At 42.8% G+C, this 27,810-nt stretch overlaps 1 protein-coding gene across 1 annotated transcript in view; it reads right to left on the bottom strand.

Annotated features, from left to right (window-relative positions):
- The window catches only part of LOC122448933, a 35,976-nt gene that overhangs the window by 4,234 nt on the left and 3,932 nt on the right, over positions 1-27,810 (bottom strand). Inside the window, 30 exon segments of the mRNA XM_043480590.1 lie at positions 739-822; positions 1,327-1,425; positions 2,670-2,741; positions 3,958-4,041; positions 4,529-4,627; positions 5,825-5,863; positions 5,866-5,896; positions 7,098-7,127; positions 7,129-7,181; positions 7,676-7,774; positions 8,974-9,045; positions 10,269-10,352; positions 10,853-10,951; positions 12,152-12,223; positions 13,422-13,505; positions 14,009-14,107; positions 15,365-15,436; positions 16,652-16,735; positions 17,239-17,337; positions 18,542-18,580; positions 18,583-18,613; positions 19,817-19,846; positions 19,848-19,900; positions 20,393-20,491; positions 21,699-21,770; positions 22,985-23,068; positions 23,573-23,671; positions 24,876-24,947; positions 26,150-26,233; positions 26,735-26,833. Coding sequence (XP_043336525.1) covers positions 739-822; positions 1,327-1,425; positions 2,670-2,741; positions 3,958-4,041; positions 4,529-4,627; positions 5,825-5,863; positions 5,866-5,896; positions 7,098-7,127; positions 7,129-7,181; positions 7,676-7,774; positions 8,974-9,045; positions 10,269-10,352; positions 10,853-10,951; positions 12,152-12,223; positions 13,422-13,505; positions 14,009-14,107; positions 15,365-15,436; positions 16,652-16,735; positions 17,239-17,337; positions 18,542-18,580; positions 18,583-18,613; positions 19,817-19,846; positions 19,848-19,900; positions 20,393-20,491; positions 21,699-21,770; positions 22,985-23,068; positions 23,573-23,671; positions 24,876-24,947; positions 26,150-26,233; positions 26,735-26,833 — 2,217 coding nt within the window.

Here is a 27,810-nt window from a genome sequence, read left to right as displayed (position 1 = left end):
CAAGATACACCCTGTCACAATCCACTTTATATACTATCCTATTCTGCATGGAACTCTGAAAATACTGATAACTGGTAACAGCTTCTGGGTACAGTGTCCCACTTTCATTACTCTCCTGGCCCAGCACTCACCCGAGCTCCCAAAGCACAAGGGAGAGTGACTTGGGTTTCCTTGACACCAAATATGTGGTGTCTCTCAAAACAACATCCAGTTCCCCAAACACCCACTGGGTGTGCCACCAGGCAATTTAATTCAGAGAAGGAATCAGGGGAGTGAATATACATTCTGCATGTTCAGGTCTCAGAACTGTCCTCACTTCAGATACCAACCATGCGGACACATTCCTCATGATTTGACAAAGTGTCTAAAACTGGGAAGTTCCATTACCCCATGTCCATGTTCAATAACTCAGTTAAACTGATGACCAAACTCAAGAAGACAACTCAAATATGAATCTCACAATAATATTAAGGATAAATCTAGACACACCAAAATGAACAGATGTGCAAGGCAAAGTGGAAGTGGAGTTGTGGGGAGCCTCCATGTCCTAGAGAACACAGGACCCTCATATCATCAACTTCACTAATTTAACAGCCCAAAAGCTTTCTTAATGCCAACTTTTATGGATTCTTCTTCAGGTTTCATTAAACAGGTATTTTGATTGAATCATTGGCCAGTGGTTACTGGTTCCAAAAATCAGGGCCCTCTCCTCTCCCCAGAAATACAAGAAGATCAAACCTTTAATCACACCGCCGAGGATACTTTTGACCACATGTACTACTGAACGCTTCTCAAGTACCCGTTTATGGCTTGTCTCCACACCTATGAAAAACAGAAAATTCCAGATTTCAGGAGGCCTGGTCCATGAACTAAAACAAGGATCAAATATGCCTAATAAAATGGTAGTGAAGAGTGGACAAAGGAGGGAACAAATATGGATAATAAACAATATTCAAAATGGGACATGGGAAAGGGACTGGAGACCTTCCTAATAATTTCTCAGCTTTGGTATCAAGAGTCAACCTACAGAGGAATGTTTCACAAATTCCCTGCAGAACACTCATACCAAGTTTTTCTAATTTCTTTTCATGATAGCAGGATACTCCTTATTTGACACCTAAATATTTATCCTTGCCCAAACTAAGAAGGTAAAGAAATTTTTTGAGATTTATACATCCTGGTGGAACATGCACAAAACTCACCATGAAACATTTATGCAATGTTGAGGTCTCAAGATATAGATTTATTGATTGAATCATTGGTCATTAGTCATTGATCTCAATCTCACTGCCCTTCGCTCTTCCCTGAGGTGCAGAAAATACAAACCTTTACTCTCTTCACTGAGTGTTGAGTATTCAATCTGGAGTGTTGGCAATTCCTCTTGTGTATGGTTATCGAATTGTATTCCGGAAATCATCACCTGACCTGTGAAAGAGGGTAAATTTCAAGAGTTTCAGGAGCCCTTGGTGATGGAAATAAGAAAAGGATCAAACATGGATGAGATAATAACAGTCAAAAAACAACAAGGGAAAGGGCCTGGTCACTTTCATTATGCTGTATCAGCCTTGCTCCCACAGTCTACCCCACGAGGGCTGAACTTCTTGCTTTCCCTGCAGTTGCCCTCCTACGTGGCTCAACATCTTTTGATTACTCTTAATAATACAGGCATGAACATTATTTGATAAAGAAATATTTTCCCTGGCCAAAGCATGCAGGTACAGAATCTTTTTTTACAATTACACATTGTGTTGGAAAATCGACAAATATGTTCTTGACACATGAATACAGTCTTTCTATTCATAACTCATCATCTATTCTAAGGACTAATGTAACCCTGTTCCATTCTTTTGGAACCCTGTTCCAAAACTAATACTTCCCTTGTTCAGATGAGGAAACGGCAGATGACTTGGTCAGGACAGAAGCATGTGGGTGGCCAAGTCCGGACAACATACTGTCATGTCACAACTAATTTGATACACGATAGATTGGCTAGGAACTCGACAATACAGAGAACTGGTGAGAGTCTCCAGGACCAGGGTCTTATGACCCCAAGACTCACCTGAGCCCTCACAGCACAGGGGAGGGTGAGTTTGGGTGAGTCTATTTCTCCTGACACCAAATACATGGTTTCTCCACCAAGCATCCAATTTGAAACACCCAACGGGCCACCCGCTGTCCATTGATTTTTGATACCATATCTGTGGAGTCAGGGCCGATGCCACAGGTTGAGGTATCAAGGCTGCCCTGACTATAGATGCTAGCCATGTGTTCTCGAGGTATCATGCTTCTAACCAAGTGACTCAAACTTGAAATTTCCACAGTTCCACCTCCATGCTCAAAAAGTCAATCGAACCAGTGACCAGCATCAGAAAAACCTTATTAAACTGTTCTCAGATTAACATACAGGAAAAAACTCAGAAACAGTGAAATGGAGGAGATCTTTAGGGCATGGGAGGAGTGGAGATGGACGGAGCCTCCATGCCTCCTGAGCAGACACCCTCACCTCATCACCGTTTCTTCCCACCTCATAAAGTCTCTGAGCCAATATTTATATAAGGATTTTTACTGAGGTTTCACTCAAGAGTCGTATGTATTCAATCATCAGCCAGTGGTGACTGATCTCAGTCTCAGTGCCCTCCTCTCTCCCCAGGGGTGCAGAAAGTCCTAACCTTTAAGTGCTTTCTTGACTATTTCAGCCAAGCCTGTTAGTATGCTGGCTCCCTTTGCGAAAATCTTGGTACCTATGAAAGACAAACATTTAAAAAATGTCAGGAATATTGGACCATGAACCAGGACAATGTTCAAATATGAAAAATAAAATGATAGGCAAAGAAAAACAAAGGAACACACTGTGGAATTTTCTAATGTTGTACAAGCCTTGGTCCCATGAACCAACCATACAAGGCCTGGGTTTCATGCTTTCCCAGCAGTTGCCTTTCTCAGTGGTCCAGGTCTCTGTGACTAATTTTTAAATAGATGGATAATCATTATTTGACAATAAATATTCCTTTTTTCTGGCCCTACCTAGGTAGGTACAGAAATCTTTCATGAACATTTCCTAGTGTAAAATGACTAAGAATGGCCATGAAATGTGAATAAGCTGTTTATATGTATGACTCGTAATATGTTCAAAGAGCTCATGCAACACTTATCTGCTGTTCAGATGAGGACTATAGATGACTTGCAAGAGGATACATGGCATGAAGGAGCCAGGTTGGAACAAGATACTTCCGTGTCACAACCCACTTGATATACTATCCTACTCTGCCAGGAACACTGAAAATACTGAGAACAGATAATAGCTTCTGGGTGCATGTCCCACTTTCATTACTCCTCTGGCCCAGCATGCACCTGAGCTCCTGAAGCACAAGGGAGAGTGACTTGGGTTTCCTTGACACCAAATATGTGGGGTCTCTAGAAACAATATCCAAATCCCCACACACCCAGTGGGTGTGCAACAAGGCAATTTAATTCAGAGCAGAAATTGGGGGAGTGAATATGCTTTCTGCATGTTCAGGTCTCAGAACTGTCCTCACTTCAGATGCCAGCCATGTGCGCCCATCCCTCATGATTTGACAAAGTGTCTAAAACTGGGAAGTTTCATTACCCCACCTCCATGTTCCATAACTCAGGTAATCTGATGACCAAACTCAGGAAGTCCACTCACATAGGGATAACACCTTGTTACTAAGGATAATTTTAGGCACACCAAAATGAGGAGATGTGCAAGACAACATGGAATTGCAGTTGCGGGAAGCCTCCATGTCCTAGAGAACACAGGACCCTCACATCACCACCCTCCCTGTTTTAACAGCCCAGAAGCTCTCTGAATGCCCACATTTCTGGATTCTTCTTGAGGTTTCACTAAACACGTACTTTGATTGAATCACGGGCCAGTGGGCCCTGTTCCCAGTCTCAGTGCCCTGTCCTCTCCCCAGAGGTGCAGGAAGAACAAACCTTTAAGCACACCGCCGAGGATGCCTTTAACCACAGGTAGGACTGAGCGCTTCTCAAGGCCCTGTTTATGGCTGGTCTCCACACCTAGGAAAGACAGTAAATCCAAAGAGTTCCAGGAGGCCTGGTGCATGGACTAAAACAACGATCACACATGGATAACAAAATAGTCGTCAAAAATGGACAAACGAGGGGAAAAAAGTGTGGATAATATGGAATAGTCAAAAGAGAACGTAGAAAAGGGCCTGGAGACTTTCCTAATAATGCCTCAGCTTTGATATCAGGAGGGAACATACACAGGGCTGTTTCTTACATTCCCTGCAGAGCATTTATCCCAGTATGAATGGGAATACTCATTATTTGACACTTAAATATTCTTTGTGGCCCAATGTAAGTAGGCAAAGAAATTTTTTAGATGAATACATACTGGTGGAACATGCACTAAATTCACCATGAAATATTTATGCACAGTTGAGGTTTCAACAACAGGCTTATTGATAGAATCACTGGTCATTGGTCATTGATCTGAATCTCAGTGCCCTCCCCTCTTCCCTCAGGTGCCAAAAATACAAACCTTTATTCTCCTCACTGAGTGTTGAGTATTCAATCTGGAGTGTTGGCAATTCCTCTGGTGTATGGTTATCGAATTGTATCCCGGCAATCATCACCTGACCTATAAAAGAGAGTAAATTTCAAGAGTTTCAGGAGACCTGGTCCGTGAAACAAGAAAAGGAACAAATATGGATAAGATAATACCAATCAAAAGACAACAAGGGAAGGGGCCTGGAGACTTCCCTTATGTTGGGTCACCTTGCTCCCACAGGCTACCCTACAAGGATTGTGTTTCTTGCCTTCCCTGTAGCTGCTACCCTCATGGCTCAGATTTTTGATTACTCTTAATAATTTAGGAATAAATAATATTTGATACATAAATATATTTACTTGGTCACAGCAAGTAGGCAGAGAATTTTGTTTTCAGCTTAACACACTGTACTGGAAAATGGACAAATCAGGTCATGACTCATGAATAAAGTCTTTCCTTTCATAACTCGTCATCTGTTATAAGAACTCATGTAACATGTTTCCCCTGTTCATATGAGGAAACTGCTAATGACTTGGTCAGGAATAAGCAAATGGGTTGCCTGGTCAAGACAATATGCAATGATGTCACAACCCATTTGATACACTATTCATTGGCTAGGAACTCAACAATACTGAAAACTGGGTAGAGATTCCAGGTCCAGGGGCTGACTTTCACTACTAACCTCTCCCAAGCCTCACCCGAGCCATCAAATCACAGGGGAGGGTGAGTCTGGGTTGTTTCCTGACACCAAATATGTGGTTGTGCCAACAACCATGCAATTCCCAATGGCCCAACGGGCCACCCAGTATCCATTGATCTCTGAGACCATATCTGTGGAGTTAGTACTGATGCCACAGGTTGAGGCATTGAACCCCCCAGATGCCAGCCACGTGTTCTCAGGTTATCATGTTTCTGAACAAGTGACTAAAACTTGAAATTTCCACTCTACCTCCATGCTCGAAAACTCAATCACACCAGTGAACAAACTCAGGAAAACTCTTAATCACTGTTCTCCGAGTAAGGTACAGGAAAAAACTCAGAAACAGTGAAATGGAGGAGATCTTTAGGGCTGGGTGTAGTGGAGTTGGATGCAGCCTCCATGCCCTCCTGAGCACAGCACCCTCAACTCATGGCCATTTAGCGCCACCTTATAAGCTCTCGGAGCGAATGTTTATGGATTTTTATGACGTTTCACTCAAGAGCCGTATGTATTGAATCATCAGCCAGTGGTGACACACCTTAGTCTCAGTGCCCTCCTCTCACCCCGGAGGTGCAGAAAGTCCTAACCTTTAAGTGCTTTGTTGACTATTTCAGCCAATCCTGTTAGTATACTGGCTCCCTTTCCGAAAATCTTGGCACCTATGAAAGATAAACAGTTCAGGAATATTGTAACATGAACCAGGACAATGCTCACATATAAAAAATAAAACAATAGGAAAAGTTAAGACAGAGGGAAGGCATGGAGAATTTTCTAATGTTGTACAAGCCTTGGTCCCATGAACCAACCACACAAGGCCTGTGTTTCATGCTTTCCCGGCAGTTGCTCTTCTCTGTGCTCCACGTCTGTGTGATTCATTTTTAAACACAGGGATAATCATTACTTGTCTCATAAATATTCATTCTTTCTGGCCCCAAGTAAGTAGGTACAGAAATGCTTCATGAACATTTACTGGTGTAAAATGACAAAACATGGCCATGAAATGTGAATAAACATTTATATTTATGACTCGTAATATGTTCAAAGAACTCATGAAGCATTTATCTGCTGTTCAGATGAGGACTATACATGACTTGCCGGAGGACACAAGGCATGAGGGTGACAGGGTCCGAACAAGATACACTCTGTCACAACCCACTTGATATACTATCCTATTCTTCCTGGAACTCTGAAAATACCAATAACTGGTAACAGCTTCTGGGTATAGAGTCCCACTTTCATTACTCCATGGGCCCAGCACTCACCTGAGCTCCCAAAGCACATGGGAGAGTGAGTTGGGTTTCCTTGACACCAAATATGTGGCATCTCTAGAAACAAAATCACGTTACCCAAACACCCATGGGGTGTGCAACAAGGCAATTTAACTCGGAGCAGAAATTAGGGTAGTTAACATACATTCTGCATGTAAAGTCTCAGAATTGTCCCAAGTTCAGAAGCCAGCCAAATGCACCCATTCCTAATGATTTGGCAAAGTGTCTAAAACTGGGAAGTTTCATTACCCCACCTCCATGTTCAATAACTCAGTTAATCTGATGACCAAACTCAGGAAGACCACTCACATAGGGATCGCACCTGTTATTAAGGATAATTCTAGGCACACCAAAATGAGTAGATGTGCAAGGCAACGTGGAAGTAGAGTTCTGGGGAGCTCCATGTCCTAGAGAACACAGGACCCTCACATCACCACCTGTTTTAACAGCCCAGAAGCTCTCTGAAAGCCCACATTTCTGGATTCTTCTTGAGGTTTCACTAAACACGTACTTTGATTGAATCACGGGCCAGTGGGCACTGTCCCCAGTATCAGTGCCCTGTCCTCTCCCCAGAGGTGCAAGAAGAACAAACCTTTAAGCACACCGCCGAGGATGCCTTTAACCACAGGTAGGACTGAGCGCTTCTCAAGGCCCTGTTTATGGCTTGTCTCCAAACCTGGAAAGACAGTAAATCCAAGAGTTCCAGGAGGCCTGGTCCATGGACTAAAACAACCATCACATGTGGATAAAAATATAGTCATCAACAGTGGACAAATGAGGGAACAAAATGGATACTATGCAATAGACAAAAGAGAATGTGGGAATGGGCCTAAAGACTTTCCTAATAATGCCTCAGTTCTGGTATCAGAAGTCAACCTACACAAGGCTCTTTCTTATATTCCCTGCAGGACATTCATCGTAGCTTGCTAATTATTTTTCATGATAGAGGAATACTCATTATTTAACACCCAAAGATTCTTTGTGGCCCAAAATAACTAGGTAAAGAAATCTTTTGAGATGAATGCATCTTGGGGGAATATGCATAAAATTCAGCATGAAATATTTCTGCACTGGTGGGGTTTCAAGAAACAGGCGTATTGATTGAATCATTGGTCATTGATCTGAATCTCAGTACCAGTCCCTCTTCCCCGAGGTGCAGAAACTACAAACCTTTAGTCTCCTCAGTGAGTGGTAAGTATTCAATCTCGAGTGTTGGCAATTCCTCTTCTGTATAGTTATTGAATTGTATGCTCGAAATCATCACCTCATCTGTGAAAGAGAGTAATTTTCAAGAGTTTCAGGAAACCTGGTATATAAAGAGGAAAAGGATCATCCATGGATAAGATAATACCAGTCAAAAGACAACACGGGAAAGGGCCTGGAGACTTCTGTTATATTGTAAAGCCTTGTTCTCACAGGCTACCCTACGAGGGCTGTGTTTCTTTCTTTCCCTGCAGCTGCCCAGTTTCATGGCTCTACATCTTTTCATTACTTTAAATAATACAGAAATAACCTTTTCCAACAAGAAATATTTTTACTTGGCCACAGCAAGTACGTAGAGAATATTTTTTCAGATTAACACATTGTGGTGGGAAGTGGACAAATCTGGTCGTGACACGTGGATAAACTGTTTCTATTTATAATGCCTCATCTGTTCTAAGAACTCATGTAACAGGTTTCCCTGTTCAGATGAGGAAACTGCAGATGACTTGCACCAGCACACACATTCGGGTGGCTTGGTCAGGACACGATACTGTCACGTCACAACGCATTTGATACACTATTGCTTGGCCAGGAACTGGACAATTCTGAGAACTGAAGAGAGTTTCCGGGTTCAGGGTTTTACTTTCCTAACTCACCTATCCTCAAGCCTCACCTGAGTCACCACATCACAATGGTGGGTGACCCTGGGTTTTTTCCTAACACTGAATACATGGTTTTACCAACAACCATCCAAGTCCCAGCTCCCATCATGCCGTCCAAAGTCCACTTTCTTCTGATACCATCTGTGGAGTTCGGGCCAATGCCACAGGTTGATGTAGGGAGACGACCCTGACTTCAGATGCTAGCCATGTCCTCTTGAATTATCAGGTTTCTGACCAAGTGACTGAAACTTGAAATTTCCACAACTCCACCTCCATGCTCAAAAGCTCAATCGAACCAGCGACCAAACTCACGAAAACTCTTAATCACTGCTCTCAGTGTACATTACAGAAAAAATCTCAGAAACAGTAAATACAAAGAGATCTTTAGTGCACGGGAGGAGTGGAGATGGACGGAGCCTCCATGCCTTTCTGAGCAGAGCACCTTCAACTCACGACCGTTTCTTCCCCCTCATAAGTTCTCTGAGCCAATATATATTGAGTTTTATTGAGGTTTCACTAACAGTTCAATATGTATTCAATCATCAGCCACTGGTGACTGATCTCAGACCCTCCTCTCTCTCCAGGGGTGCAGGAAGTCCTAACCTTTAAGTGTTTTGTTGAGTATTTTAGCCAGTCCTCCTAGTATAGTGGCTCCATTTCCGACAATCTTGGAACCTATGAAAGACAAAAATTTCAAAAATTTCAGGAATATTGGAACATGAACCAGGACAATGTTCACATATGAAAAGCAAAGTGATAGGAAAAAGTGAGAAAAGGAAAGGCCAGCGGAATTTTCTAATATTGTAAAATCCTTGGTCCCATGAACCAACCACACAAGGCCTGGGTTTCATGCTTTCCCAGCAGCTGCTCCTCTCAGTGTTCTAGGTCTCTGTAAATAATTTTTACACAGAGGGATAACCATCATTTGAGCGATAAATATTCTTTTTTTCTGGCCCCAAGTAACTAGGTACAGAAATCTTTCATGAACATTTCCTGGTGTAAAATGACCAAACATGGCCATGAAATGTGAATAAGCTATTTATTTATGACTAGCATTTATTTATGACTGGCATTAAGAACTCATGCAGCACATATCTGCTCTTCAAGGGAGGACGATGGGTGACTTGCCAGGGACACATGGCATGAGGGTGTCAGGGTTCGAACAAGATACGTGCTGTCAAAACCCACTTGATATACTCTCCTATTCTGAAGTGAACTCTGAAAATACCAATAATTAGGAACAGCTTCTGGGTACAGTGTCCCACTTTCATTACTCCCTGGCCCAGCACTCGCCTGAGCTCCAAAAGCACAAGGGAGAGTGACTTGGGTTTTCTTGACACCAAAAACGTGGTGTCTCTAGAAACAACATCCAATTCTGCAATCACCCCCTGGGTGTGCAGCAAAGCAATTTAATTCAGAGAGGAAATCGGGGGAGTGAATATACATTCTGCATGTTGAGGTCTCAGAACTGTCCTCACTTCAGATGCCAGCCATGTGCACCCATCCCTCATGGTTTGACAAAGTGTCTAAAACTGGGAAGTTCCATTACCCCACCTCCATGTTCAATAACTCAGGTAATCTAATGACCAAACTCAGGAAGACAACTCACATAGGGATCACACCTTGTTACTAAGGATAATTTTAGGCACACCAAAATGAGTAGATGTGCAAGGCAACGTGGAAGTGGAGTTTGGGGAGCCGCCATGTCCTAGAGAACACAGGACCCTCACATCACCACCCTCCCTGTTTTAACAGCCCAGAAGCTCTCTGAATGCCCACATTTCTGGATTCTTCATGAGGTTTCACTAAACAGGTGTTTTCACTGAATCACGGGCCAGTGGGCCCTGTTCCCAGTCTCAGTGCCCTGTCCTCTCCCCAGAGGTGCAGGAAGAACAAACCTTTAATCACACCACTGAGGACACTTTTAATCACTTTTTTTACTGAACGCTTCTCAAGACCTGGTTTATGGCTGGTCTCCACACCTAGGAAAGAAAGTAAATTCCAAGAGTTTCAGGAGGCCCTGCCATGAACTAAAACAATGATCAATATGGATAATAAAATCGTCATCAACAGTGGACAAGTGAGGGAACAACAATGGATAATACACAATAGTCAAAAGGGAACACGGGAAAGAGCCTGGAGACTTTCCTAATAATGTCTCAGTTTTGGTATAGGAGTCAGTCTACACAGGGCTGTTTCTTAAATTCCCTGCAGACCATTCATCCCAGCTTCTTCCAATTATTTTTCATGATAGAGGAATACTCATTATTTGACACCTAAATATTCTTTGTAGGCCAAAGTAAGTAAGTAAAGAAATTTTTTAGATGAATACAAATTCGCAGAACATGCACTAAATTCACCATGAAATATTTATGCACTGTTGAGGTTTCAACAAACAGGCTTATTGATTGAATCACTGATCATTGGTCATTGATCTGAATCTCAGTGCCCTTCTCTCTTCCCTGAGGTGCCGAAAACAAACCTTTATTCTCCTCACTGAGTGTTGAGTATTCAATCTGGAGGGTTGGCAATTCCTCTGGCATATGGTTATCGAATTGTATCCCGGAAATCATCACCTGACCTATAAAAGAGTAAATTTCAAGAGTTTCAGGAGACCTTGTCTGTGAAACAAGGAAAGGAACAAACATGGATAAGATAATACTAGTCAAAAGACAGCCAGGGAAAGGGCCTGGAGACTTTCCTGATATTGGGTCAGCCTTGCTCCCACAGGCCACCCCACAAGGGCTTTGTTTCTTGCTTTCCCTGCAGCTGCTCCCCTCATGGCTCGGATCTTTTGACTACTCTTAATAATACAGGAATAAACATTATTTGATAAAGTAATATTTATACTTGGCCACAGAAAGTAGGTGGGAATTTTTTTTCTTTCAGCTAAAGGCTTTGTGTTGGAAAATGAACAATTCAGGTTGTGACACATGAATAAACACTTTCCTTTCATAACTGGTCATCTGTACTAAGAACTCATGTAACATATTTCCCCTGTTCCTATGAGGAAACTGCTGATGACTTGGCCAGGAATAAGCAAGTGGGTTGCCTGGTCAAGACAACATATGATAATGTTACAACCCATTTGATACACTATTGATTGGCTAGGAACTCAACAATAGAGAGAACTGGGTAGAGATTCCAGGTCCAGGGGCTAACTTTCACTACTCACCTCTCCTCAGCCTCACCTGAGCCATCAAATCACAGGGAGTCTGGGTTCTTTCCTGACACCAAGTATGTGGTTTTTCCAACAACAATCCAATTCCCAACACCCAGCGGGCCGCCCAGTGTCCATTGACCTCTGAGACCACATTTGTGGAGTTAGTGCTGATGCCACAGGTTGAGGCATCGAGACCTCCCAGACTTCAGATGCCAGCCACGTGTTCTCAGGTTATCATGTTTCTGAACAAGTGACTAAAACTTGACATTTCCACTCTACCTCCATGCTCAAAAGCTCACTCAAACCAGTGAACAAACTCAGGAAAACTCTTAATCACTGTTCTCAGAGTAACATACAGGAAAAAAATCAGAAACAGTGAAATGGAGGAGATCTTTAGGGCTGGGTGTAGTGGAGTTGGATGCAGCCTCCATGCACTTCTGAGCACAGCACCCTCAACCCATCACCGTTTAGCGCCACCTTATAAGCTCTCAGAGCCAATGTTTATGGATTTTTATTGAGGTTTCACTCAAGAGTCGTATGTATTGAATCATCAGCCAGTGGTGACAGACCTAAGTCTCAGTGCCCTGCTCTCTCCCCAGCGGTGCAGAAAGTCCTAACCTTTAAGTGCTTTGTTGACTATTTCAGCCAATCCTGTTAGTATACTGGCTCCCTTTCCGAAAATCTTGGCACCTATGGAAGACAAACATTTCAGGAATATTGTAACATGAACCAGGACAATGCTCACATATAAAAAATAAAATGATAGGAAAAGTTAAGACAGAGGGAAGGCATGGAGAATTTTATAACGTTGTACAAGCCTTGGTCCCATGAACCAACCACACAAGGCCTGGGTTTCATGCTTTCCCGGCAGTTGCTCTTCTCAGTGCTCCACGTCTGTGTGATTTATTTTTAAACACAGGGATAATCATTACTTATCCCATAAATATTTGTTCTTTCTGGCCCCAAGTAAGTAGGTACAGAAATGCTTTATGAACATTTACTGGTGTAAAATGACAAAACATGGCCATGAAATGTGAATAAACATTTATATTTATGACTCGTAATATGTTCAAAGAACTCATGAAGCACTTATCTGCTGTTCAGATGAGGACTATACATGACTTGCCAGACGACACAAGGCATGAGGGTGACAGGGTCCAAAAAAGTCACTACCCACTTGATATACTATCCTATTCTGCCTGGAACTCTGAAAATAATGATAACTGGTAACAGCTTCTGGGTGCAGTGTCCCACTTTCATTACTCCATGGGCCCAGCACTCACCTGAGCTCCCAAAGCACATGGGAGAGTGAGTTGGGTTTCCTTGACACCAAATATGTGGCATCTCTAGAAACAACATCCAGGTACCCAAACACCCACTGGTTGTGCCACAAGGCAATTTAATCCAGAGCTGAAATTGGGGGAGTTAACATACATTCTGCATTTTGAGTCCTAGAATTGTCCTGAGTTCAGAAGCCAGCCATGTGTGCCTATTCCTCATGATTTGGCAAAGTGTCTAAAACTGGGAAGTTACATTACCCCACCTCCATGTTCAATAACTCAGTTAATCTGATGACCAAATTCAGGAAGACCACTCACATAGGGATCACGCCTTGTTATTAAGGATAATTCTAGGCACACCAAAATGAGGAGATGTGCAAGGTAATGTGGAAGTGCAGTTGTGGGGAACCTCCATATCCTAGAGAACAGAGGAACATCACATCACCACCCTCCCTGTTTTAATAGCCCAGAAGCTCTCTGAAAGCCCACATTTCTGGATTCTTCTTGAGGTTTCACTAAACACGTGTTTTGATTGAATCACGGGCCAGTGGGCCCTGTTCCCAGTCTCAGTGCCCTGTCCTCTCCCCAGAGGTGCAGGAAGAACAAACCTTTAAGCACACCGCCGAGGATGCCTTTAACCACAGGTAGGACTGAGCGCTTCTCAAGGCCCTGTTTATGGCTTGTCTCCATACCTAGGAAAGACAGTAAATCCAAGAGTTCCAGGAGGCCTGGTCCATGAACTAAAACAACGATCACATATGGATAACAACATAGTCGTAAAAATGGACAAATGAGGGAAAAAATATGGATAATATGCAATAGTCAAAAGAGAACATCGGAAAGGGCCTGGAGACTTTCCTAATAATGCCTCAGCTTTGATATCAGGAGGCAACCTACACAGGGCTCTTTCTTACATTCCCTGCAGAACATTCATCCCAGCTGGCTCTAATTATTTTTCATGATGGAGAAATAGTCGTTATTTGACACCCAAATATTCTTTGTTGCTGAAAGTATGGGGGTAAAGAAATCTTTTGAGACAAATACATCTTGGCAGAACATGCACTAAATTCACCACGAAATATTCATGCACAGTTGAGGTGTCAATAAACAGGTGTATTGATTGAATCATTGGTCATTGACCATTGATCTGAATCTCAGCGCCCGATCCTCTTCCCCAAGTGCAGAAAATACAAACCTTTATTCTCCTCACTGAGGCTTAAGTATTCAATCTGGAGTGTTGGCAATTCCTCTTGTGTATGGTTATCGAATTGAATCCCAGAAATCATCACCTGACCTATGAAAGAGGGTAAATTTCAAGAGTTTCAGGAGGCCTTGGTGATGGAAATAAGAAAAGGATTGAACATGGATGAGATAATAACAGTCAAAAGACAACAAGGGAAAGGGCCTGGTCACTTTCATTATGCTGTATCAGCCTTGCTCCCACAGTCTACCCCACGAGGGCTGAACTTCTTGCTTTCCCTGCAGTTGCCCTCCTACGTGGCTCAACATCTTTTGATTACCCTTAATAATACAGGCATGAACATTATTTGATAAAGAAATATTTTCCCTGGCCAAAGCACGCAGGTACAGAATCTTTTTTCACAATTACACATTGTGTTGGAAAATCGACAAATATGTTCTTGACACATGAATACAGTCTTTCTATTCATAACTCGTCACCTGTTCTAAGAACTAATGCAACCCTGTTCCATTCTTTTGGAACCCTGTTCCAAAACTACTATTTCCCTTGTTCAGATGAGGAAAGGGCAGATGACTTGGTCAGGACAGAAGCATGTGGGTGGACAAGTCCGGACAACATACTGTCACATCACAACTAATTTGATACACGATAGATTGGCTAGGAACTCGACAATACAGAGAACTGGTGAGAGTCTCCAGGTGCAGGGTCTTATGATCACTACACACCTCGCCCCAAGACTCACCTGAGCCCTCACAGCACAGGGGAGGGTGAGTCTGGGTGAGTCTGTTTCTCCTGACACCAAATACATGGTTTCTCCACCAAGCATCCAATTTGAAACACTCAACGGGCCGCCCCTGTCCATTGATTTTTGATACCATATCTGTGGAGTCAGGGCCGATGCCACAGGTTGAGGTATCAAGGCTGCCCTGACTATAGATGCTAGCCATGTGTTCTCGAGGTATCATGCTTCTAACCAAGTGACTCAAACTTGAAATTTCCACAATTCCACCTCCATGCTCAAAAAGTCAATCGAACCAGCGACAAAACTCAGGAAACTCTTAATCACTGTTCTCAGATTAATGTACAGGAAAAAACTCAGAAACAGTGAAATGGAGGAGATCTTTAGGGCATGGGAGGAGTGGAGATGGATGGAGCCTCCATGCCTCCTGAGCAGACACTCTCACCTCATCACCGTTTCTTCCCACCTCATAAAGTCTCTGAGCCAATATTTATATAAGGATTTTTACTGAGGTTTCACTCAAGAGTCGTATGTATTCAATCATCAGCCAGTGGTGACTGATCTCAGTCTCAGTGCCCTCCTCTCTCCCCAGGGGTGCAGAAAGTCCTAACCTTTAAGTGCTTTCTTGACTATTTCAGCCAATCCTGTTAGTATGCTGGCTCCCTTTGCGAAAATCTTGGTACCTATGAAAGACAAACATTTCAAAAATGTCAGGAATATTGGACCATGAACCAGGACAATGTTCAAATATGAAAAATAAAATGATAGGCAAAGAAAAACAAAGGAACACACTGTGGAATTTTCTAACATTGTAGAAGCCTTGGTCCCATGAACCAACGACCCAAGGCCTGGGTTTCATGCTTTCCCAGCAGTTGCCTTTCTCAGTGGTCCAGGTCTCTGTGACTAATTTTTAAACAGATGGATAATCATTATTTGACAATAAATATTCCTTTTTTCTGGCCCTACCTAGGTAGGTATAGAAATCTTTCATGAACATTTCCTAGTGTAAAATGACTAAGAATGGCCATGAAATGTGAATAAGCTGTTTATATGTATGACTCGTAATATGTTCAAAGAGCTCATGCAACACTTATCTGCTGTTCAGATGAAGACTATAGATGACTTGCAAGAGGATACATGGCATGAAGGAGCCAGGTTGGAACAAGATACTTCCGTGTCGCAACCCACTTGATATACTATCCTACTCTGCCAGGAACACTGAAAATACTGAGAACAGATAATAGCTTTGGGTGCAGTGTCCCACTTTCATTACTCCTCTGGCCCAGCATGCACCTGAGCTCCTGAAGCACAAGGGAGAGTGACTTGGGTTTCCTTGACACCAAATATGTGGTGTCTCCAGAAACAATATCCAAATCCCCACACACCCACTGGGTGTGCAGCAAGGCAATTTAATTCGGAGAGAAAATCCGGGGAGTGAATATACATTTTGCATGTTGAGGTCTCAGAACCGTAGTCACTTCAGATGCCAGCCATGTGCGCCCATCCCTCATGATTTGACAAAGTGTCTAAAACTGGGAAGTTCCATTACCCTATCTCCATGTTCAATAACTCAGTTAATCTGATGACCAAACTCAGGAAGTCCACTCACATAGGGATAACACCTTGTTACTAAGGATAATTTTAGGCACACCAAAATGAGGAGATGTGCAAGGCAACGTGGAAGTAGAGTTGTGGGGAGCTCCATGTCCTAGAGAACACAGGACCCTCACATCACCACCCTCCCTGTTTTAACAGCCCAGAAGCTCTCTGAAAGCCCACGTTTGTGGAATCTTCCTGAGGTTTCACTAAACAGGTGTTTTGATTGAATCACGGGCCAGTGGGCCCTGTTCCCAGTCTCAGTGCCCTGTCCTCTCCCCAGAGGTGCAGGAAGAACAAACCTTTAAGCACACCGCCGAGGATGCCTTTAACCACAGGTAGGACTGAGCGCTTCTCAAGGCCCTGTTTATGGCTTGTCTCCACACCTAGGAAAGACAGTCAATATAAGAGTTCCAGGAGGCCTGATCCATGGACTAAAACAACGATCACATATGGATAACAAAGTAGTCATCAAAAATGGACAAATGAGGGAAAAAATATTGATAATATATAATAGTCAAAAGAGAACATGGGAAAGTGCCTGGAGACTTTCCAAATGATGTCTAAGCTTTGGTATCAGGAGGCAACCTACACAGGGCTCTTTCTTACATTCCCTGCAGAACATTCATCCCAGCTTCCGCCAATTATTTTTCATGATAATAAATACTCATTATTTGACAACTAAATATTCTTTGTGGCCCAAAGTAGGTATGTAAGGAAATTTTTTAGATGAATACATACTGGCGGAACATGCACTAAATTCACCATGAAATATTCATGCACTGTTGAGGTTTCAACAAACAGGCTTATTGATTGAATCACTGGTCATTGGTCATTGATCTGAATCTCAGTGCCCTTCCCTCCTCCCTCAGGTGCCAAAAATACAAACCTTTATTCTCCTCATTGAGTGTTGAGTATTCAATCTGGAGTGATGGCAATCCTTCTGGCATATGGTTATCGAATTGTATCCCGGAAATCATCACCTGACCTATAAAAGAGTAAATTTCAAGAGTTTCAGGAGACCTTGTCTGTGAAACAAGGAAAGGAACACACATGGATAAGATAATACCAGTCAAAAGACAGCCAGGGAAAGGGCCTGGAGACTTCCCTGATATTGTATCAGCCTTGCTCCCACAGGCTACCCCACAAGGATTGTGTTTCTTGCTTTCCCTGCAGCTGCTACCCTCATGGCTAGTATCTTCTGATTACTCTTAATAATACAGGAATAAACATTATTTGATAAATAAATATTTATACTTGGCCACAGTAAGTAGGTACAGAATTTTTTTTTCACCTGAAGCCATTGTGTTGTAAAATGGACAATCAGGTTGTGACACATGAATAAACGTTTTCCTTTCATAACTGGTCATCTGTACTAAGAAATCATGTAACATGTTTCCCCTGTTCATATGAGGAAACTGCTGATGACTTGGCCAGGAGTAAGCAAGTGGGTTGCCTGGTCAAGAGAATATACCATGATGTTACAACCCATTTGATACACTATTGATTGGCTAGGAACTCGACAATACTGAAAACTGGGTAGAGATTCCAGGTCCAGGGGCTAACTTTCACTACTCACCTCTCCTCAGCCTCACCTGAGCCATCAAATCACAGGGGAGGGTGAGTCTGGGTTCTTTCCTGACACCAAGTATGTGGTTTTTCCAACAACAATCCAATTCCCCTCACCCAGCGGGGCACCCAGTGTCCATTGACCTCTGAGACTGTATCTGCGGAGTTAGTGCTGATGCCACAGGTTGAGGCATCGAGACCTCCCAGACTTCAGATGCCAGCCACGTGTTCTCAGGTTATCATGTTTCTGAACAAGTGACTAAAACTTGACATTTCCACTCTACCTCCATGCTCAAAAACTCAATCACACCAGTGAACAAACTCAGGAGAACTCATAATCACTGTTCTCAGAGTAACATATAGGAAAAAACTCAGAAACAGTGAAATGGAGGAGATCTTTAGGGCTGGGTGTAGTGGAGTTGGATGCAGGCTCCATGCCCTCCTGAGCACAGCACCCTCAACCCATCACCGTTTAGCGCCACCTTATAAGCTCTCAGAGCCAATATTTATAGATTTTTATTGAGGTTTCACTCAAGAGTCATATGTATTGAATCATCAGCCAGTGGTGACTGACCTCAGTCTCAGTGCCCTCCTCTCGCCCCAGAGGTGCAGAAAGTCCTAACCTTTAAGTGCTTTGTTGACTATTTCAGCCAATCCTGTTAGTATACCGGCTCCCTTTCCGAAAATCTTGGCACCTATGAAAGATAAACAGTTCAGGAATATTGTAACATGAACCAGGACAATGTTCACGTATGAGAAATAAAACGATAGGATAAGTTAAGACAGAGGGAAGGCATGGAGAATTTTCTAATGTTGTACAAGCCTTGGTCCCATGAACCAACCACACAAGGCCTGTGTTTCATGCTTTCCCGGCAGTTGCTCTTCTCTGTGCTCCAGGTCTGTGATTCATTTTTAAACACAGGGATAATCATTAATTGTCCCATAAATATTCATTCTTTCTGGCCTCAAGTAAGTAGGTACAGAAATGCTTCATGAACATTTACTGGTATAAAATGACAAAACATGGCCATGAAATGTGAATAAACATTTATATTTATGACTCGTAATATGTTCAAAGAACTCATGAAGCACTTATCTGCTGTTCAGATGAGGACTATACATGACTTGCTGGAGGACACATGGCATGAGGTGACAGGGTCCGAACAAGATACACTCTGTCACAACCCACTTTATATACTATCCTATTCTGCCTGGAACTCTGAAAATACCAATAACTGGTAACAGCTTCTGGGTATAGAGTCCCACTTTCATTACTCCACGGGCCCAGAACTCACCTGAGCTCCCAAAGCACAAGGGAGAGTGAGTTGGGTCTCCTTGACAACAAATATGTGGTGTCTCTAGAAACAACATACCGTTACCCAAACACCCATGGGGTGTGCAACAAGGCAATTTAATTCAGAGCAGAAATCGGGGGAGTTAACATACATTCCGCATGTTAAGTCTCAGAATTGTCCTGAGTTCAGGAGCCAGCCAAATGCACCCATTCCTAATGACTTGACAAAGTGTCTAAAACTGGGAAGTTTCATTACCCCACTTCCACGTTCAATAACTCAGTTAATCTGATGACCAAACTCAGGAAGACCACTCACATAGGGATCGCACCTGTTATTAAGCATAATTCTAGGCACACCAAAATGAGGAGATGTGCAAGGCAATGTGGAAGTAGAGTTGTGGGGAGCTCGATGTCCTAGAGAACACAGGACCCTCACATCACCACCCTCGCTGTTTTAACAGCACAGAAGTTCTCTGAAAGCCCACAATTGTGGATTCTTCTTGAGGTTTCACTAAACAGGTGTTTTGATTGAATCACGGGCCAGTGGGCCCTGTTCCCAGTCTCAGTGCCCTGTCCTATCCCCAGAGGTGCAGGAAGAACAAACCTTTAAGCACACCGCCGAGGATGCCTTTAACCACAGGTAGTACTGAGCGCTTCTCAAGGCCCTGTTTATGGCTTGTCTCCACACCTAGGAAAGACAGTAAATCCAAGAGTTCCAGGAGGCCTGGTCCATGGACTAAAACAACCATCACATATGGATAAAAATATAGTCATCAACAATGGACAAATGAGGGAACAAAATGGATAACACGCAATAGTCAAAAGAGAATGTGGGGATGGGCCTGCAGACTTTCCTAATAATGCCTCAGTTCTGGTATCAGAAGTCAACGTACACAGGACTCTTTCTTATATTCCCTGCAGAACATTCATCCCAGCTTGCTGTAATTATTTTTCATGATAGAGAAATAGTCATTATTTAACACCCAAAGATTCTTTGTGGCCCAAAGTAACTAGGTAAAGAAATCTTTTGAGATGAGTACATCTTGGGGGAATATGCATAAAATTCAGCATGAAATATTTCTGCACCTGTTCCAAGAAACAGGCGTATTGATTGAATCATTGGTCATTGATCTGAATCTCAGTACCCGTCCCTCTTCCCCGAGGTACAGAAACTACAAACCTTTAGTCTCCTCAGTGAGTGGTAAGTATTCAATCTCGAGTGTTGGCAATTCCTCTTCTGTGTAGTTATTGAATTGTATGCTCGAAATCATCACCTCATCTGTGAAAGAGAGTAATTTTCAAGAGTTTCAGGAAACTTGGTATATGAAACAGGAACAGGATCATCCATGGGTAAGATAATACCAGTCAAAAGACAACACGGGAAAGGGCCTGGAGACTTCTGTTATATTGTAAAGCCTTGTTCTCACAGGCTACCCTACGAGGGCTGTGTTTCTTTCTTTCCCTGCAGCTGCCCAGTTTCATGGCTCTACATCTTTTCATTACTTTAAATAATACAGAAATAACCTTTTCCAACAAGAAATATTTTTACTTGGCCACAGCAAGTACGTAGAGAATATTTTTTCAGATTAACACATTGTGGTGGGAAGTGGACAAATCTGGTCGTGACACGTGGATAAACTGTTTCTATTTATAATGCCTCATCTGTTCTAAGAACTCATGTAACAGGTTTCCCTGTTCAGATGAGGAAACTGCAGATGACTTGCACCAGCACACACATTCGGGTGGCTTGGTCAGGACACGATACTGTCACGTCACAACGCATTTGATACACTATTGCTTGGCCAGGAACTGGACAATTCTGAGAACTGAAGAGAGTTTCCGGGTTCAGGGTTTTACTTTCCTAACTCACCTATCCTCAAGCCTCACCTGAGTCACCACATCACAATGGTGGGTGACCCTGGGTTTTTTCCTAACACTGAATACATGGTTTTACCAACAACCATCCAAGTCCCAGCTCCCATCATGCCGTCCAAAGTCCACTTTCTTCTGATACCATCTGTGGAGTTCGGGCCAATGCCACAGGTTGATGTAGGGAGACGACCCTGACTTCAGATGCTAGCCATGTCCTCTTGAGTTATCATGTTTCTGACCAAATGACTGAAACTTGAAATTTCCACAACTCCACCTCCATGCTCAAAAACTCATTCGAACCAGTGACCAAACTCAAGAAAACTCTTAATCACTGCTCTCAGTGTACATTACAGGAAAAATCTCAGAAACAATGAATACGAGGAGATCTTTAGTGCACGGGAGGAGGGGAGATGGTCGGAGCCTCCATGCCTTTCTGAGCAGAGCACCTTCAACTCACGACCGTTTCTTCCCCCTCATAAGTTCTCTGAGCCAATATATATTGAGTTTTATTGAGGTTTCACTAACAGTTCAATATGTATTCAATCGTCAGCCACTGGTGACTGATCTCAGTCTCAGTGCCCTCCTCTCTCTCCAGGGGTGCAGAAAGTCCTAACCTTTAAGTGTTTTGTTGAGTATTTTAGCCAGTCCTCCTAGTATAGTGGCTCCGTTTCCGACAATCTTGGAACCTATGAAAGACAAAAATTTCAAAAATTTCAGAAATATTGGAACATGAACCAGGACAATGTTCACATATGAAAAATTAAATGATAGGGAAAAGTGAGAAAACGAAAGGCCAGCGGAATTTTCTAATATTGTAAAATCCTTGGTCCCATGAACCAACCACACAAGGCCTGGGTTTCATGCTTTCCCAGCAGCTGCTCCTCTCAGTGTTCTAGGTCTCTGTGATTAATTTTTAAACAGAGGAATAACCATCATTTGAGCCATAAATATTCTTTTTCTCTGGCCCCAAGTAAGTAGGTACAGAAATCGTTCATGAACATTTCCTGGTGCAAAATGATCAAATATGGCCATGAAATGTGAATAAGCTATTTATTTATGACTGGCATTATGTTCCAAGAACTCATGCAGTGCTTATGTGCTCTTCAGATGAGTACGGTGGATGACTTCCCAGAGGACACATGGCATGAGGGTGACAGGGTTCGAACAAGATACGTGCTGTCACAACCCACTTGATACACTCTCCTATTCTGAAGGGAACTCTGAAAATACTGATAATTGGTAACGGCTTCTGGGTGCAGTGTCCCACTTTGATTACTCCCTGGACCAGCACTCACATGACCTCACAAAGGACAAGGGAGAGTGACTTGGGTTTCCTTGACACCAAATATGTGGTGTCTCTAGAAACAACACCCAATTCTGCAAACACCCCCTGGGTGTGCAGCAAAGCAATTTAATTCAGAGAGGAAATCGGGGGACTGAATATACATTCTGCATGTTGAGGTCTCAGAACTGTCCTCACTTCAGATGCCAGCCATGTGCACCCATCCCTCATGGTTTGACAAAGTGTCTAAAACTGGGAAGTTCCATTACCCCACCTCCATATTCAATAGCTCAGGTAATCTAATGACCAAACTCAGGAAGACCACTCACATAGGGATCGCACCTGTTATTCAGGATAATTCTAGGCACACCAAAATGAGTAGATGTGCAAGGCAACATGGAGGTGCAGTTGTGGGGAGCCCCCATGTCCTAGAGAACACACAACCCTCACATCACCACCCTCCCTGTTTTAACAGCCCAGAAGCTCTCTGAAAGCCCACCTTTGTGGAATCTTCCTGAGCTTTCAATAAACAGGTGTTTTGACTGAATCATGGGCCAGTGGGCACTGTTCCCAGTCTCAGTGCCCTGTCCTCTCCCCAGAGGTGCAGGAAGAACAAACCTTTAATCACACCACCGAGGACACTTTTAATCACTTTTTTTACTGAACGCTTCTCAAGGCCCTGTTTATGGCTTGTCTCCACACCTAGGAAAGACAGTAAATTTTAAGAGTTTCAGGAGTCCTGGCCATGAACTAAAACAACAATCAAATATGGATAATAAAATCTTCGTCAACAGTGGACAAATGAGGGAACAACAGTGGAAAATACACAATAGTGAAAAGGGAATATGGGAAAGAGCCTGGAAACTTTCCTAATAATGTCACAGCTTTGATATTTGGAGGCAACCTGCACAGGGCTCTTTCTTACATTCCCTGCAGAGCATTCATCCCAGCTTCTTCAAATTATTTTTCATGATAGAGGAACACTCATTATTTGACACCTAAATATTCCTTGTGCCCCAATGTAACTACGTAAAGAAATTTTTTAGATGAATACATATTGGCAGAACATGCACTAAATTCACCATGAAATATTTATGCACTGCTGAGTTTTCAACAAACAGGCTTGTTGATTGAATCATTGATCATTGGTCATTGATCTGAATCTTAGGGGCCTTCCCTCTTCCCTAAGGTGCCGAAAATACAAACCTTTATTTTCCTCACCAAGTGTTGAGTATTCAATCTGGAGTGTTGGCAGTTCCTCTGGCGTATGGTTATCGAATTGTATCCCAGAGATCATTACTTGACCTATGAAAGAGAGTAATTTAGAGTTTTAGGAGACCTGGTCCGTGAAACAAGAAAAGGAACAAACATGAATAAGATAACGCCAGTCAAAAAACAACAAGGGAAAGGGCCTGGAAACTTTCCTTATATTGGATCAGCCTTGCTCCCACAGGCCACCCCACAAGGGCTGTGTTTCTTGCTTTCCCTTCAGCTGCAGCCCTCATGGCTCGGATCTTTGGACTACTCTTAATAATACAGGAATAAACACTATTAGATAAAGAAATTTTTTACTTGGCCAAAGAAAGTAGATAGAGAATTTTTTTTTTTCAGCTTAAGGCATTGTGTTGGAAAATGGACATATCAGGTCGTGAGACATGAATAAACTCTTTCCTTTCATAATTGGTCATCTGTTCTAAGAACTCATGTAACAGGTTTCCCCTGTTCATATGAGGAAAGTGCTGATGACTTGGCCAGGAATAAACAAGTGGGTTGCCTGGTCAAGACAACATACGATAATGTTACAACCCACTTGATACGCTATTGATTGGCTAGGAACTGGACAATACAGAAAACTGGGTAGAGTTTCCAGGTCCAGGGGCTGACTTTCACTACTCACCTCTCCCCAATCCTCACCTGAACCACCAAATCACAGGGCAGGGTGAGTCTGGGTTTTTTCCTGACACCAAGTATGTGGTTTTTCCAACAACAATCCAATTCCCCTCACCCAGCGGGGCACCCAGTGTCCATTGACCTCAGACCACATCTGTGGAGTTAGTGCTGATGCCACAGGTTGAGGCATCGAGACCTCCCAGACTTCAGATGCCAGCCACGTGTTCTCGGGTTATCATGTTTCTGAACAAGTGACTAAAACTTGAAATTTCCACTCTACCTCCATGTTCAAAAACTCACTCAAACCAGTGAACAAACTCAGGAGAACTCGTAATCACTGTTCTCAGAGTAACATATAGGAAAAAACTCAGAAACAGTGAAATGGAGGAGATCTTTAGGGCTGGGTGTAGTGGAGTTGGATGCAGGCTCCATGCCCTCCTGAGCACAGCACCCTCAACCCATCACCGTTTAGTGCCACCTTATAAGCTCTCTGAGCCAATATTTATAGATTTTTATTGAGGTTTCTCCCAAGAGTCGTATGTATTGAATCATCAGCCAGTGGTGACTGACCTCAGTCTCAGTGCCCTCCTCTCGCCCCAGAGGTGCAGAAAGTCCTAACCTTTAAGTGCTTTGTTGACTATTTCAGCCAATCCTGTTAGTATACTGGCTCCCTTTCCGAAAATCTTGGCACCTATGGAAGACAAAACAGTTCAGGAATATTGTACCATGAACCAGGACAATGTTCACGTACGAAAAATAAAACGATAGGAAAAGGTAAGACAGAGGGAAGGCATGGAGAATTTTCTAATGTTGTACAAGCCTTGGTCCCATGAACCAACCACACAAGGCTTGTGTTTCATGCTTTCCCGGCAGTTGCTCTTCTCTGTGCTCCAGGTCTGTGTGATTCATTTTAAACAGAGGAATAATCATTACTTGTCCCATAAATATTCATTCTTTCTGGCCTCAAGTAAGTAGGTACAGAAATTCTTCATGAACATTTACTTTTTCATGACCAAACATGGCCATGAAATGTAAATAAGCTGTTTCTATTTATGACTCGTAATATCTTCAAAGAACTCATGAAGCACTTATCTGCTGTTCAGATGAGGACTATACATGACTTGCTGGAGGACACATGGAATGAGGTGACAGGGTCCAAGCAAGATATAGCCTGTCACAACCCACATGATATACTATCCTATTCTGCCTGGAACTCTGAATATAACGATTACTGGTAACAGCTTCTGGGTGCAGTGTCCTACTTTTTTTACTCCCCTGGCCCAGCACTAACCTGAGCTCCCAAAGCACAAGGGAGAGTGAGCTGGGTTTCCTTGACAACAAATATGTGGTGTCTCTAGAAACAACATACCGTTACCCAAATACCCATGGGGTGTGCAACAACGCAATTTAATTCAGAGCAGAAATCGGGGGAATTAGCATACAGTCTGCATGTTGAGTCGCAGAATTGTCCTGAGTTCAGGAGTCAGCCAATGCGACCATTCCTCGTGATTTGACAAAGTGTCTAAAACTGGGAAGTTCCATTACCCCAACTCCATGTTCAATAACTCAGTTAATCTGATGACCAAACTCAGGAAGACCACTCACATAGAGATTGCACCTGTTATTAAGGATAATTCTAGGCACACCAAAATGAGTAGATGTGCAAGGCAACGTGGAAGTAGAGTTCTGGGGAGCTCCATGTCCTAGAGAACACAGGACCCTCACATCACCACCCTCCCTGTTTTAATAGCCCAGAAGCTCTCTGAAAGCCCACAATTGTGGATTCTTCTTGAGGTTTCACTAAACAGGTGTTTTGATTGAATCACAGGCCAGTGGGCACTGTTCCCAGTCTCAGTGCCCTGTCCTCTCCCCAGAGGTGCAAGAAGAACAAACCTTTAAGCACACCGCCGAGGATGCCTTTAACCACAGGTAGTACTGAGCGCTTCTCAAGGCCCTGTTTATGGCTTGTCTCCACACCTAGGAAAGACAGTAAATCCAAGAGTTCCAGGAGGCCTGGTCCATAAACTAAAACAATGATCACACATGGATAAAAGTATAGTCATCAACAATGGACAAATGAGGGAACAACATGGATAACACGCAATAGTCAAAAGAGAATGTGGGGATGGGCCTGCAGACTTTCCTAATAATGCCTCAGTTCTGGTATCAGAAGTCAACCTACACAGGGCTCTTTCTTATATTCCCTGCAGAACATTCATCCCAGCTTGCTCTAATTATTTTTCATGATAGAGAAATAGTCATTATTTGACACCCAAAGATTCTTTGTGGCCCAAAGTAAGTAGGTAAAGAAATTTTTTAGATTAATACCTCTTGTCAGAACATGCGCAAAATTCACCATGAAATGTTTATGGATTGTTGAAGTTTCAAAAAAGATACTTATTGATTAAATTATTGGTCTTTGATCATTGATCCAATCTCAGTGCCCTTCCCTCTTCGGGAGGTTCAGACACTACAAACCTTTAATCTCCTCACTGAGTGTTGAGTATTCAATCTCCAGTGTTGCCAGTTCCTCTTGTGTATGGTTATCAAATTGTATTCCAGAAATCATCACCTGACCTATGAAAGAGAGGAAATTTCAAGAGTTTCAGGAGACCTGGTCCATGAAACAAGAAAAGGAACAAACAGATAAGATAATATCAGTCAAAAGATAACAAGGGAAAGGGCCTGGAAACTTTCAGTATTTTGTATCAGCCTTCCTCCCACATGCTACCCCACAAAGGCTGTATTTCTTCCTTTCCCTTCAGTTGCCCTCCTCCATGGCTCAACATCTTCTGATTATCTTAAGAATAATACAGTAATAAACATTATTTGCCAAAGGTATATTATTACTTGGCCACAGCAAGTAGGTAGAGAAATTTTTTTTCAGATTAACACTTTGTAGTAGGAAATGGACAAATCTGGTCATGACACGTGAATAAAGTCTTTCTATTCACAACTCGTCATCTGTTCTAAGAACTCATGTAACATGTTTCCCCTGTTCAGATGAGGAAACTGCTGATGACTTGCACCAGGACAAAAGCATGTGGGTTGCCTGGTCAGGACAAGATACTGTCATGTCACAACCCATTTGATACACTATAAATTGGCCAGGAACTCAACAATACAGAGAACTGGGGAGAGTTTCCAGGTCCTGGGTCTTACTTTCACTACTCACCTCTCCCCAAGCCTCACCTGAGCCCTCACATCATAGGAGAGGGTGAGTCTGGGTTTTTTCCTGACACGAAATACATGGTTTTTCCACCAACCATCCAATTCCCAACACCCAGTGGCCGCCCACTCTCAATTGATTTCTGATACCATATCTGTGGAGTTACTGCCAATGACACACTTTGGGATAGCAAGACTGCCTTCACTTCAGATGCCCACCATGTCTTCTCAAATTATCATCTTCCTGACCAAGTGACTTAAACCTGAAATTTCCATGACTCTACCTCTGTGCTCAAAAACTCAATCGAACCAGCCCCCATACTCAGGAAAACTCTTAATCACTGTTCTCAGGTTAATGTCCAGGAAAAAATCTCAGAAACAGTGAA

The sequence above is a fragment of the Cervus canadensis genome, chromosome 10 (genome assembly GCF_019320065.1).
Source record: "Cervus canadensis isolate Bull #8, Minnesota chromosome 10, ASM1932006v1, whole genome shotgun sequence".
Lineage (NCBI taxonomy): Eukaryota > Metazoa > Chordata > Mammalia > Artiodactyla > Cervidae > Cervus > Cervus canadensis.
Note: the sequence above shows the minus strand (reverse complement) of the source record. Positions and strands in the feature narration are given on the sequence as shown.